Source organism: Leucopleurus acutus (genome assembly GCF_964270905.1).
Source record: "Leucopleurus acutus genome assembly, chromosome: 3".
NCBI classification, from domain to species: Eukaryota; Metazoa; Chordata; class Mammalia; order Artiodactyla; family Delphinidae; genus Leucopleurus; species Leucopleurus acutus.
In genome coordinates, this window is record NC_139145.1 from 124,262,199 (window position 1) to 124,277,360 (window position 15,162).

At 34.6% G+C, this 15,162-nt stretch overlaps 1 protein-coding gene across 1 annotated transcript in view; it reads left to right on the plus strand.

Moving 5' to 3' along the window:
- Nucleotides 1-14,303, plus strand: part of TRIM23 (tripartite motif containing 23) — a 38,939-nt gene extending 24,636 nt beyond the window's left edge. The window contains exons 7-11 of the mRNA XM_082837377.1: nucleotides 2,308-2,442; nucleotides 7,325-7,454; nucleotides 7,947-8,057; nucleotides 9,335-9,459; nucleotides 11,844-14,303. Coding sequence (XP_082693503.1) covers nucleotides 2,308-2,442; nucleotides 7,325-7,454; nucleotides 7,947-8,057; nucleotides 9,335-9,459; nucleotides 11,844-12,023 — 681 coding nt within the window. The 3' untranslated portion in view covers nucleotides 12,024-14,303. The remainder of the gene's footprint in view (nucleotides 1-2,307; nucleotides 2,443-7,324; nucleotides 7,455-7,946; nucleotides 8,058-9,334; nucleotides 9,460-11,843) is intronic.
- The last annotated feature ends 859 nt before the right edge of the window (nucleotides 14,304-15,162 follow it).

Below are 15,162 nucleotides of genomic sequence, written 5' to 3' on the forward strand. Positions count from 1 at the left end.
TATTAATTTTTTTCTATTCATATGACTATTGTGGTTTTTATCTCCTGATTTGAACCTAATGATACAATATGCACATTTGTCCTTCTGGATGTATCTATCCAGATACAAAGAATTTAGAGATACAAAGAGCCTAATAAATACTTGTTCAGCTCAAGCTATACAGCAAAATTAGAAATGGATCATGTCCTAAATCATACTTAAGTGAATACTTCAAAGTATTTTTATATTTATTTTATTAAAAAGAAAGCTCATAGTTAACTGAAGTATTTAGAAGTATTTTAGAGTTTCTGAAGCATTTTGTCAAAGTGACTGATAATTGTTAATGACATGGTATTATCTCACTGTGTTAACGCAGATGAAATTGGGGTCTTAGATTCATTCTTCATATGGACCTATTAGTTTTGTTCTGATTTATAGACAGAGAACCCTAATCTCAATCAATATTCTTAAGAGTTCCTGCCACAGAGATAACTGAACAGAGGAATGGATGGAACATCACATATATATTACCAATTTTGAGAACAAAATCATCCCTCCCCTCCAGAAAAAATTGATGCATCATCTAAGTTCAAGGCATAATACTGAGTGGTTAGGATTTGTTTATTAGGCAAATATTTGTTGTGTGCCTACTATGTGCCATGTATATTCTAGGTACATATTCTAGGAATATGTCAGTAAACAAAGCAAGCAAAAAGCCATAATCTTGTGGAATTAGCATCCTAACAAGGAGAAGGCAGACAATAAGCCATAACCATATCTAATAAGTAAATTATATAGTATGTTAAAAAGTGATAAGAGCTAAGGGAAAAAGAAAAAGTATGAGGGTACAGCAGATTGTATTTTTAAATAGGGTAAGCATCACTGAGAGAAGGTGAGATTTGAACAGAGACTCAAAGGGAAAGAAGGTGAAGGGAACTAGCTCACACCTTAATGAAGAAGATTTCAGCTGAGGAACTGGTTAGAGCAAAAACCCTAGGGTGACATGCCTGGTGTATTTGAGGAACAGCAAAAGAGGGCACTGTTGCTGGAATAGAGTAAGCGATGGAGAGAGTAATAGGAGCTGAAATTAGAGATAATAGGGAATTATATGTAAGGAGGGCCTTGTGGGCCATTGGAAGGACTTCAGTTTTTACTGATTGAATTGGGGAAACCATTGTGGGGTTTTGAGCGCAAGAATGATTTGATCTTACTTAAAAGGATCTGGCTGATGTGTAAAAAACAGATTGAAGGAGGGCAAAGATGGAAGGAAGGAGCTCAATGGTTAGAAGACTGTTGTAGAATTCCACGTGAGAGAGAATAGTAGCTTGGATCGTGAGGGCTAGAGTACCCAAATTTTGGATATCCAGTAGGATTTGTTGACAAATTGTATGTGGGAATAAGGGAGGAGAAGGCAAAAATGACTCAAAGTTTTTGTTCTGGCAATTGGAACAACCAAATTGCTATCACCTAATTTGAATATGCAACTGTGAGCAAAAACTGACAACACCGCTTCTCTCATGGAGCTTAAATATTGTTGGGAGATCTCTGTCTTATGAAGAATACATTGGTATATGTATAGAATATCTGTGGAATAATATTTGAGAAACTGAAAAGTGCTTAGCTTTGAGGAGAGGGCCTGGGAATCTAAAGTGAGAGGGAGACATCACAGTTTGACCTTTAGTCTTTTTTTTTTAAACCAATACATGTATATCTTAAATTATTTAAAAAACTTTTTATAGGAGTACAATATATATATACAGAAGTATGTGCATAAGTGTTCAGCTTGCTGAATTTTCAGACTGGACATTACTGTGTAACGAGCATCCAGATCAAGTAACAGAACATTACCAACCCCAGAAGCCCCTCAGACTCTCTTCTAGTAACTACGCGCCTTTCCTCCTAAGGATAAACCGCTATCCTGATTTCTAATATATACCTTGTTTTGGCCTGTTTTGGTAATTAATAAAAGTGGGAATCATGCAGTACAAACTCTTCATGTCATTTCTTCCCTTACCGTATGTTTGTGAAATTCATATCATCACATGTAATTGTAGTTCATTCTTACCTGAATGAACCTGTAGTTCATTCAACCATGCATTTTGGTTGTGTTGCATTTGTGAATATACCATACTTTATTTATCTATTCTTCTATTGATGGGCTCTTAAATTATTTATTAATGCCTGATTATTGTTAACTTAGTCAAATTTATACATAAGTTAACTTTCAATACTGTAATGTTAAATGAGCTTTTCTTGAGTTTTAGTGATATCTCTGTTTTCGTTGTTTCTTTAAAAAGTTTATAAGAAATATCATCTTCTCTTTTCTAGGATGATTGTAGAGTTGTCTTAGCAAAACAAGAAATTACAAGGTTACTGGAAACATTGCAAAAGCAGCAGCAGCAGTTTACAGAGGTTGCAGATCACATTCAGTTAGATGCCAGCATCCCTGTCACTTTTACAAAGGTAATATATTCTATACTTTGTTTCTAGGTGTGTTTTTGAATAAATCATAATTGTTTTACATTCCATGATAATCAACTAGAGACAACTAAGAAATTAATGAACCACAGAATTAGGGGAAAAAAATTACTGTATCAGTGGAAAATAGAAGGTGGTATAATGAGTCTCCCTGTATTATCACCTACTTGAACAATTAAAAACTTTTTATTTCATCTACCCTTTCCCCTAGTCTCTTTCTACCTACAGTCTCCCAGGTTATTTTGAAACAAATCCCAACATATTTCATCCTAATATATCATTTCATCTATGTAATATTTTCACATGTTTCTAAAACACGGGTTCTGTTCTCTTTTTCAAAACACAACAAAATTAGAAATGGATCATGTCCTAAATCATACTCTCTAATAATATCTATTAGATTTCCCAGATTGTTAAAAAAAATTTTTTTAGGTTTGAGACAAAATCCAGCAAGGTGTGTATTTGGCATTTGGTTAATATGTTTTGGTCTCTTTTCAAGTGGATTCCCCCTAATTTAAAAAGGTACATGTGTTCCATTTTGCTATCTATTTTTAGAGAGTGGCTTTTTTTATTTTTTTTATTTTTGGCTGCGTTGGGTCTTGGTTACTGTGTGCAGGCTTTTTCTAGTTGCAGCGAGCGGGGGCTACTCTTCGTTGTGGTGCGCGGGCTTTTCACTGCAGTGTCTTCTCTTGTTTCGGAGCACGGGCTCTAGGCGCGTGGGCTTCAGTAGTTGTGGCTCGCGGGCTCTAGAGCGCAGGTTCAGTAGTTGTGGTGCCCAGGCTTAGTTGCTCCACGGCATGTGGGATCTTCCCGGACCAGGGCTCTAACCCGTGTCCCCTGCATTGGCAGGAGGATTCCTAACCACTGCCCCACCAGGGAAGTCCTAGGGAGTGGCTTTTAAAACTTTTTTAATCTCGTTTTATAATTATGTGAAACATTCACATGGTCCAGAATCAAATCTACAAAGCAAGGTTCATTCAGAGAAGTCTAACTTATATTCCTGACCCTGCCACCCTTTTCTTCCCTTCTCCATAGAAAATCATTAGGAATTTTTCTTAGTTTTATTTGTCATTTAAAAAAAATAGAGAAATATATTTGCATGCACACTCCCCATTTTTTTTTTTTTTTTTTTTTTTTTGCGGTACGCGGGCGTCTCACTGCTGTGGCCTCTCCCATTGCGGAGCACAGGCTCCAGACGCGCAGGCTCAGTGGCCGTGACTCACGGGCCTAGCTGCTCCGTGGCATGTGGGATCCTCCCAGACCGGGGCACGAACCCGTGTGCCCTGCATCAGCAGGCGGACTCTCAACCACTGCGCCACCAGGGAAGCCCCACACTCCCCATATTTAAAGGTAGAATACTGTACCTACTTCTCCAGCTTGTACTTTTCACTGAAGTTTACATCCTGGAGGTCAGTCCATAGCAGTATATAGTGACATTTTCTGTTCCCTTTTACAGCTGCAAGGTACTTTATTGTGAGGATGTATATATTTTTTTATTATGGTGAAAAACACATAATATAAAATTTATCATCTTAACCATTTTTTAAGTGTTTAGTTCAGTATTGTTAAGTATGTTCACATTGTGTGAAACATTTCCAGAAATTTTTCATCTTGAAAAACTGAAACTATACCTTATAAACAATGACTCCCCTATTCCCCCCTTCTCACTAGCTCCTGGTAACCACCACTCTACTTTCTATTTCTTTGTATTTGACTACTCTAAATTTATCATGCAAGTGGAATCATATAGTATTTGTCTTTTTGTGACTGGCTTATTTCACTTAGCATTATGTCCTTACAAGTTCACCCATGTTGTAGCATGTGACACAATTTCCTTCTATTTTGTCTAAATAATATTCCATTGTTTGTATATACCACATTTTGTATCCATTCATCTATCGATGGATATTTGGGTTACTTCACCTCTTGGCTATTGTGAATAGTGCTGCTATGAACATGGGTGTACAGATATCTCTTTGAGGCTTTGCTTTCAATTCTTTTGGATAAATTCCCAGAAGTGGGACTACTGGATGATATGGTAGTTCTATTTTTAATTTTCTGAGGAAATGCTATACTGTTTTCCATAGTGGTTGCATCATATTACGTAAATCCCACCAAAAGTGCATGAGGGTTCCAATTTCTCCACATTTTCACCAACACTTGTTATTTTCTGTTTGTTCTGGGGGGTTTTTTTTGATAGTAAAACAGGATGGCTTACACTAGTAGCCATCCTAATTGGTGTAAGGTGATATCTCATTGTGGTTTTGATTTGCATTTCTCTGATGATAGTGATGTTGAGTATCATTTTCATATGCCTCTTGGCCAGTTCTTTGGAGAATTTTGTACAAGTCCTTTGCCTGTTTTTCTATTGAGTTATTTGATTTTTTTGTTGTTGAGTTGCAGGAGTTCTTTTTATATTCTGGATATGAATCTATTATCAGATACATGATTTGCAAGTATCTTCTCCCATTCTGTAGTTTGCTTCTTCACTCTACTGATTATGTCCTTTTATTCACAAAAATTTTTAAGGTTGATCTAGTCCCATTTGTTTATTTTTGCTCTTGTTGATTGTGCTTTTGATGTCGTATCCAGGAAATCATTGCCAAATCCAATGTTATGGAGCCTTTCTTCTGTGTTTTCTTCTAGGAGTTTTATAGCTTTGGTTCTTATGTTTAGGGCTTTAATTCATTTATTTATAATCCAAGTATTTATAATTGTTATATATTCTTTCTGTATTTGCCCTTTTATCATTATCTAATGAACTTCTTTGTCTCTTATAACAGTTTCTGACTTAAAATCTATTTTGTCTGATATTAGGATAGCCACCCCTGCTCTCTTTTGGGTATGATTTGCATCTCAAAGATTTGCATCTCTTTCCATCCTTTCACTTTCAGACTATGTATTTTCTTAGCTATAAAATGAGACTCTTGTAGATAGCATATTTTTGGATCTTGGTTTTTCACGCATTTAGTCAAGTTGTGTCTTTTGAGTGGAGAGTTAAGTCTGTTTAAAGTAATTATTGATAGGTAAATACTGTTGTCATTTTGTTCATTGTTTTCTGCATAACTTGATAGTTTTTTTTGTTTCACCTTTCCTCTTTCATTGCCTTCTTTTGTGTTTTATTGATTTTTTTATAGTGTCACATTTGATGCCCTTCTCTTTTCCTTTGGTGTATATTCTGTGGATTCTTTTTGTGTGTGTGGTTACCATTGCAATTACATAAAACATCTTAGTTATAACATTCTATTTTAAACTGACAGCAGTTTAACTTCAATTGCATACGAAAACCCTATTCTTTCACAGCTCCATCCCCCTGTACTTTATGTTATTGATGTCACAAATTACATCTTTATTGTACACCTATTAGCACAGGCTTATAGTTTTTTTCATGTGTTTGTTATTTCAATTCTGTGAAGAATTAAATTTATGCACCCAAATTATAATACAGGTTACTTTTTTTCCATGTAGTTATTGTTATCATTTTAGATTTTCATATGGCTTCATGTTGCTGTCTAGCGTCCTTTCATTTCAACTTGAAGGACTCCTTTAGCATTTCTTATAAAGCAGGTCTAGTGGTAATGACTCCCTCAGATTTTGTTTTTCTGGGAAAGTCTTGATTTTTCCTTCATTTCGAAGGACAGTTTTGCCATATATAGCATTCTTGGTTGACAGTTTTTTTCTTTCAGCACTTTGAATGTATCATCCCACTCTTTCTGGCCTGCAGTGTTTCTGCTGAGAAATTTGTTAATAATCAAATTTATGTGATGAGTCACTTTTCTCTTGCTGCTTTCAAGATTATCCTGTTTTTGACTTTTGACAGTTGGATTATAATGTGTCTCAGTGTGGGTCTCTTTGGACTTATCTGAGTTGGAACTGAGCTTCTAGAATTTTTATGTCCATTTCTTTCCTCAGATTGGGAAGTTTTCAGCCATTGTATCTTCAAGTAAGATCTCTTTGCCCCTTTATTTCTGTATCCTCCTTCTGGGACTCCCATTCCCATATGTCTCTTAGGGTCTTTTCACTTTTCTTCATTCTTTTTTCTTTTTCCTCCTCTAACTCCATTAGTTCAGATTACATGTCTTTTAAAAAACTAATCCTTGCAAAAATCCTATGTAAGTTTGGTACAATTTTTAATCCCCATTTTACAGATGGGAGAAGTCAGGCAGAGAGGTCATGCAGCTAGCAATATATACAAGTATGTTCATTGCAGCATTATTTGTAATATTAAAAAATCAGAGATGACCTAATATCTCTCAGTTGGTGATTGGTTAAATAGTGGTACATGGAATATAATAAAGCAATTAAAAGAAAAAGGTAGGTCTATATGTTTTGAAATGAAAGGATTCCATAATGTACTATTGAGTGCAAAAAGTAGTTGCAGTGTGTATTTTTTTTTTTTTAAGTATATCTGCTTTGTGTATGTCAACCAATGTCTGCACAGGAAGATATCTTGAGGGATATATGTGAAATTGTTAACAGTGGATATTTATGGGAAGTGAGTATCACTTTTCATTTTTAATTAATATAGTTAACACAGAATGAAAAATCTTATTTAAAGAAGATTCAGTTGAGTTAGAAAATCTGGGAAAAATAAGTGGGTATGTGTATTTTTTTAACTTATATAAAAACAAAGTAAGTAGTAAGTTTTACTAAGCTAAGATTTAGCAAAGCAATGAGGATTGATTTCCTCTTTCTAAAGATCAGAATAAGGGTATTTTAATAGGGGACTATAACTTTGATTTTAATGGATTAAGGAATGAGTAGGAGACACAATAATTAACAAAGGTATTTTATAAATAAAAGTGTAAGTACTAATACTTTTAACTCCATATCAAAATAAAAAGATTAATTTTTTAAAAAATTATAGGACAATAGAGTTCACATTGGACCCAAAATGGAAATTCGAGTTGTTACGTTAGGATTAGATGGTGCTGGAAAAACTACTATTTTGTTTAAATTAAAACAGGATGAGTTCATGCAGCCTATTCCAACAATTGGTAAGTATAAGTATTGCTTTTACCTTAATGGACATTTTACAGACAAACCCTAGCTTACAGCTGAGTTCTTTGGGACTTATTTTATGTCAATCTGGTTTGGAGATTGGCTCTAAGACACCAGCATTTCAGAGAAAAAATGCAAGATTCAGTGGCTGTGGGATTGAAATGTGGATGGGGAGGATAGCAAGAAGGAACAGAATATTGGTGGGACAGTTGGAAGGAAAAAAGGATTGATAACCCTGCTGAGGATTAGGGTAGTGATGCAGATCTGGTACTTGGGTGTCAAGGTCTTAAGGACTCTGGTGGATTAGAGGGCTAACCCTGGTTAAAGGTATACATTTCCCCACGCATGTTTGTCACGAGTGGAGTTGGTTGCAGAGCAGTAGATAGTGCTGTATGCAGATAATTTGTAAGTCACAGTTATAAACAGGGTTGCCTGTGTTTGGTGTGTAAATGTAAGTTCAGTATTAAAGTAAGTTTTTTTAAAAACAGGTTTTAATGTGGAAACTGTAGAATATAAAAATCTAAAGTTCACCATTTGGGATGTAGGTGGAAAACATAAATTAAGACCATTGTGGAAACATTATTACCTCAATACCCAAGGTAAGAGTGTAAAAATTACATCTTAATTTTTCAAATTTTTAGGATGCCAGTTCAGTTTTCAATTCATTGATTTAGCTAATAAAACTGATATTTTAGCATTGATTAAAAACATGACTATACCTTTAAATATTGGTAGCAAGCTCCACATTATTAAGAAAATTAAGGTGGATAGACTGCGTTACGTACTCTGGTTTATTTCATGAAAAACCATAATTTAGCATAAAGACCAAATTTATCTTATATATGTAGGTAATTAAGGGTACTTTCCTCTTGCTGCTCTTAACAGTTAAAGTATATTATTAGTGTTCATATGAGCATGATCACTGGCAATATTGTGTTATAGGGTTGAATTTGTGGTATATAGTTCTCTTGCTCTATTCAATTAAATTCAACTCAACAGTTATCCCATTATAATCTCTCAATAGCTCCACTCCTTCATTTCTATTCACAATTAGTTATTATCTGCAGAAGAAACTACAGTGGTTTGCTTTTGACCAAACTGTGTTATATCACATATATTCCACTTAGCATTTATTCACACTTGGGCCCCATTCTACACTTTGCCTCTTGTACCCCAACATAAAGCTTATTATGTTCATGCTACCTGTTGCATATGTCATCCTATTTTCCACCTAGAAGAAAGACTAGATAATTTTTACTTTGGGATTCTTGATATTAAGTTTAGTATGAGACAGTGATTTAGGGGACAAAATGGAATTTTGAACATGAGGAATGGTTGAAAGTCTGGGATGTTTAGCTACCATAAGGAAGCTGGAAAGATTGCAAAAGAGAATTAATTCAGTAGATATTTATGAAGTTTCTGCTGTGTATTTTGAGTACAATCTGTGGAAAGTGCTGTGCCGGGCACCTAGAGAGAATACTTGGGAGAGATAAAGATGGTGATTTATTTATTTTTAAAACACTATCTTTTGGTAAAGCAAGTAGTAATCGAAGAAATAACATCAGTAGGTAGATCATAAGAGCTACATTTTCATTCATTAAGAGAAATATATTAAATCATATGCACAACAACCTGTGTTTGGTAGGCAAGCATTGTAAATCCTGTTACAGATGGGGAAACAACAGCTGAAAAGTTAGGCGAACTGTTTGAGATTATATCATTAATTATTGCTAGGTGTTCCTGTAATAAGCAGCCTTTCTGTGAAAATAATGATGGTAAACTAACCATAATATATTAATGAGAACATTAAAATATTTAGTCCATTTACTGAAATTTAACAAGTGACTAAATGAATATTTTTCTCTTTTTTTGGTAGCTGTTGTATTTGTTGTTGATAGCAGTCATAGAGACAGAGTTAGTGAAGCACACAGTGAACTTGCAAAGTTGTTAACAGAAAAAGAACTCCGAGATGCTTTGCTACTGATTTTTGCTAACAAACAGGTAACACATTTTTATTTCAGAATATTTATTTTAGCATTCCACATTATAAGTAGCTGTTAAGATTTCAAGGGAAATAATTCAGTAGATATAAAATTTCTGCTCTGTATTTTGAGTACAATCTATATGGAAGGTGCTGTACTTGGTACCTTGGAATATACAGAAGGAAATAAAGTAGTTAATGCTCACTAGAAACTCCTATGTATTTAGGTAAGCATGTTGTGTATATTTTTAATACAAAGAAAATTGCTAAGTGACTTCAGTAATATTAACAGTGTTAAGGAAAATTGGAGAGTAGTTCTAGAGGTGGTATTTTGTAAGATTTGTAAAAGGTAGGATTTGAATTGAAACTATAAGAGTTGAAATTATGGATAAGACTTTGAGTTAATTTGTGAAGGAAAGAACACTGCAGGCAGGAAAAAGTATTTTTAGGGAGCACCAAGGATATCTGTATGTGAGGGGTAGGTAGAGGATGAAGAAATTCTAGAGTAACAGAGGAGGTTGTGTGATAAAGGCCTGACAGGGCCGGGCTGAGAAATTTAGGTTATATTCTATGAGTAAAGGAGAACCATTAAAAGTTGGTGATAAGGGCTTCCCTGGTGGCGCAGTGGTTGAGAGTCCGCCTGCCGATGCAGGGGACACGGGTTCGTGCCCCGGCCCGGGAAGATCCCACATGCCGCGGAGCGGCTGGGCCCGTGAGCCATGGCCGCTGAGCCTGCGCGTCCGGAGCCTGTGCTCCGCAATGGGAGAGGCCACAATGGTGAGAGGCCCGCATACCGAAAAAAAAAATAAATTAATTAAAAAAAAAGTTGGTGATAAGATCATATTAGTGTTTTAGGATTGTAATTTTGGGGGTAGGATGTAGAATTAATCAGGGGCAAGGGAATAGAGACAGGCAGATGCAGTACATTGCTGCAGTAATTCAAGTGACAGTTAACAAGATCCTGAATTAAAGGAATGGAAGGGTAGAAGCAGACTGAAGAAACTTTATGGACATAGAATAGTTAGAATTTGGTGACCGAATGGAGAGGATGAAGGATGGGGAGTAGCTGAAGATTCTTAGATTTTGGGACTAAGCTTCTGGGAGGATGAGAATGCTTTTCTTTAGTGCAATAGGGGGGCTTAGATGTCATAAGAAGGAAGAGTAGGATGGACAGGGAATCTCCCCTTAATAAAAAAAAAAGCAAACCATTAAGAGCTGATATACTTCACTTTATTTATGATTAAAGATATGCAAATAAGACAGAGTGAAATACCATTTTCCACTTATCATATTGTTAAAGATGAAAATGTTTGATAATCCTCAGACCTGCATACACTGCTGGTGTGGTTATTAAAAGGAGACATTTTCTTGGAGGGCAATATGGCAGTACTTTGTCAAGGTTTTAGGTGCATATACCCTTCTACCCTGTAATTCTATCTCTAGTAATGTATTCTGCAAAGAGATATCCTAAGGTTATCTTAGAGATAATTTTGTAAATGTATGTATGTAAAAATACATGTTTATATGAATGTGTATGCATATGTAATAGCACATAAGCACACATCTTCAATCTAAATATTCGGTATAGGACTGGTTAAGAAAATTATGTTGCACCTACAGTGGAATGCAATACAGATGTTAAAAATAATATGGAAAATCTGCTTGTCCTGATAATGGAAAGATATCTTTATTTTCAAGATATGTGTTAAGTAAAAAACAAAAAAAGAGAGTATGTTCCTGTTTATTTGCGTGAGTGTGCGTGGAAGTTTTCTGAAAAATATGAAAGAAATTGTTACTGATGATTGCTTCTGGGAAGAAGGGGTATGTGGAGAGCTTTTTTTTTTTTTTTTTTTTTTGCTGATAGTTGCTTCTGAGAAGAAGGGGTATTCAGAGGTATTTGGAGAGGTTTTTATTTTTATTTTTTGGCTGCGTAACGTCTTAGTGTCCTGCACCAGGATCTTAGTGTCCTGACTAAGGGATTGAACCCAGGCCCCTGGGAGCGAGAGTGCTGAGTCCTAACCACTGGACCACCAGGGAATTCCGTGGAGAGTTTAATAAACTCTTTACTGTATAAACCCTATGTAAAAGCCATTTCTTACAATGTACATGTATTAATTTTTTTTTAATTGATGCCTTATAATGACCTCGGCAGTTTTTCCACTCAGGGGGCACAGCCTTTATTGATTTCATTGCAAGACTTCTTACAGACTATCTATATTATAACCAAAACTCAAATTTTTTCTCATTAATCTCAAAATAATTACTGAAAGTTGAATTTAGGTTTTAACTTTAGTATAGGCTTCTGTTGGAATGGTACCAACAGAACTGTAAATAAATAACAATAATTACAAATATGATAATTTTGATGGACTGATTAAAATTCTGATGTGTATATATCTTTCAGGACGTTGCTGGAGCTCTGTCAGTAGAAGAAATCACTGAACTTCTTAGTCTCCATAAATTGTGCTGTGGCCGAAGCTGGTATATTCAGGGCTGTGATGCTCGAAGTGGTATGGGACTGTATGAAGGGTTGGACTGGCTCTCACGGCAACTCGTGGCTGCTGGAGTATTGGATGTTGCCTGATTTTAAATGCAGCAGTTGTTTAAAGTTTTGTGGTTAAGAGTTATTTTGCACGTAATATGATGTAAGAAATTATACATCTCAAAGGTAGTTAATTTACGATGTATACATAAAAGGAATTTTAGTTTGGGAATTCAGTACAATATCACTTTTAAAAAACTGTAGTAAAATTTAAATATCTGATGGAGCAGATTAAATTGGATTAAATAGGGACTTACTGGGTATACATTTTTTTTCAACGTACAATAGTTTTTCAGATTATATGTGACCCATATATTGGGAAAGTAGTAGTCACAAAGAGTAGGTGAAAGTTTATTCTTTCAAAGGAAAAAGGATAGCCAACTGAATGCCTAATGGAACCTCTGTATGAAGCAAGTGAAGCATGGCTTCTTCAACTTGGCTTTTCACTGGATTTTGGCAGTATTTAGTAGCAAAACTGGCAGTGACTTAATGAAATACAATTCAAACTATCTTTGAGTAATAGGATTACTTTAACGTTCAGTATAACAGAACACGTTTAATGCTAAGAACTATAAGCTATAGAAAATTAATATTTTATAGTGTTTTATTAAAGCTATCCTAAAGCCTTTTGTATAAAACCCAGTGAGTCAGAATGAAATGTAATCTAACTAGGCCTGATGTTCGATTAGTGCTACACTGAAGAACAATTAATAATAAAATTGTGAAAGTCAGTTATATTCTAGTTGATCTTCACTTATGAAGATTATAAGGCTGAACCTGAAAGTATTATTTCCCAGGTCAGAGCTCTAAATTCGTCCTTCTGTTTTTCAGTATATTTAAAGTACTTAGCATTGTGTCTTTTAAAAATAATATTGCATCTTCAGTGAGAATGACTATAGGTAAAATGTAGTAAGTTACACACAGAAACGAGGGTTGGTTTTACATAAAAGGTAGAGATATAAGTAGAAAACTACCTCTACCACAGAGAAGTTATTTATGCAGTGGAAAATGCTTATTACAATTACTTTAAAATGTTTTCCCAAAATAAGTGTATTTATGTTAACAATAAATGTGATCAAGGCTTTTCATGACAAGGCCTTGAGAAGTTGTTTGAGAAACAACATGTCTAAGGAAAAGAAATTTCAAAAAGTTTACATCACATTTATTATGTAGTGTTGAGTAGAAGTTTAAAAAGTTTGTGCTCTTTACTGTTTTTCATTTTTTAAGGAAACTCCCTTATTATGGCAGTACGATTTATATTTAAACATACCTAGATTGAATTTTATGGTTTTTGTTTTTCTTTTTAAATGCTCTTTATACTTTAGGATGAGGTTAAATCCTAAATCTTATTATTTGAAACGCTATGAGGACATTGATGTCTGATGGTAAGATGTGACTCCTGGGTGGCACTGTTTTGGTTCAGTCTCTTCAAATGTACTTTTGTTTAAAAACAACAAAACTTTTAGAAAACAAAGCATTAAAAAAAAAGTCTGTCAGTATTATGGGCAGTGTGTAAATAAGTAATATTACATCCTTTGTTTTTCAAGTAAAAGGTCATGCTGTTACAAGTGTAGTTTGTGCATATAAGTTAATACTTCTGAATTAAATTAACATTTGACTGATTGCAATAACTGTGAAAAATAAAAAAGGTGTTACATTTGCCTGTGAGCCCTTGAACTGTTTTCTCTACTAGGTAATTGGAAAAAAGAAGTCTAACACTAACATGTAAACTTGCATTTTCCTTGTAAATTAAGTTTATTTTACCAATTTTGCTTAACTTTTAAATTCACATTCCTAGCATATTTCTAAAACACAATTTAAAAATTGTGTTTAGACTTGATTATAACATACATGATAGTACTGTTTGTTACTATTTTTTTAAGAAATACTTTTCTCAGGCTCTTATTACTATTTGTGGTTGTATTCTTTCACTAATTATTAGTTAAGATTGTGCTTGCTAGTTCCCTCTGGGAAATGTCAAACTTCAGAGAGGTTTTAAATACAGTCTATTTGGATTTGCCTCCTGGCACTGAATTTCTGTATCAAGCCTAAATATTATTGTATGGTTTATGTAAAGCAGGTTTTTCAAGTGTATAGTCTTGGTCTGTAATTCTGGAATGCTTTATAATTACTAGAAGCCGTTATTTGCATTACACATATGATCAGTATAGACAGCAATAAAATGTTAAAATCATTTTAAAGAAGTCCTATTATTCTAAAAATTCTGTTTCTTGAACCATCTATATAGTAGTATTGCTAGTAACCAATTAAAGTTATATTTGTGCTATGGTTAAGAGAAAACAAAATGGGATAGGGATTGACTTGTATGACAAATTTGAGATATACTTTATTAAAAATTTAGAAATACCATTCTGTCATTCCGTATTTGCAATTTGTCAAATTTAAGTAAGTATTATAACTAGTGTTTTTAAAGGAGAGCTAAAATTTTGCATTGAACAAAGTGAAATTATTGCTTTTTAAATTTAACCTTGTTTCACACAAGAACATAGCATTTCAAATAACTTTTTGTAAGAGGGCTTGGAAAACTGAAGCTATATCCTATGAGCTAATGTTGCTAAAACACTTTTTTTTTTTTTTTTTTTTTTTTGCGGTACGAGGGCCTCTCACTGTTGTGGCTTCTCCCGTTGCGGAGCACAGGCTCCGGACGCACAGGCTCAGCGGCCATGGTTCACGGGCCCAGCCGCTCCGCGGCATGTGGGATCTTCCCGGACCGGGGCATGAACCCGTGTCCCCTGCATCGACAGGCGGACTCTCAACCACTGCGTCACCAGGGAAGCCCCTAAAACACTTATGTGACACTGAGATACTTCTCAATTTGCAAAGTGGTAATAAGGAAGAAGATAGCTGTACTTTTCCCTAAAAGAATAATGAATGAAAAGGACTAATAAGTATCAGATGGTATCTTGCTAATAATTTAAAACATGCTTTAAAAAAAGACATCTGGCAGTGTAGGTTTTTAGGTCTACTGATTATATTAAATTTGTGACATGGAATGGAAAAATTCATTAATCAAATATGATTTTCACTCAAAGCAAAATAATTTTATTTTGGGAAGAATGAGGCATCACTACCACCACTTGGTGGCAGTATTACCAAAAATTTAGGATTAAGCTTTTACGAATGAATTGATAGGTAGGTAAGTCTGAACACCTAAAATTAG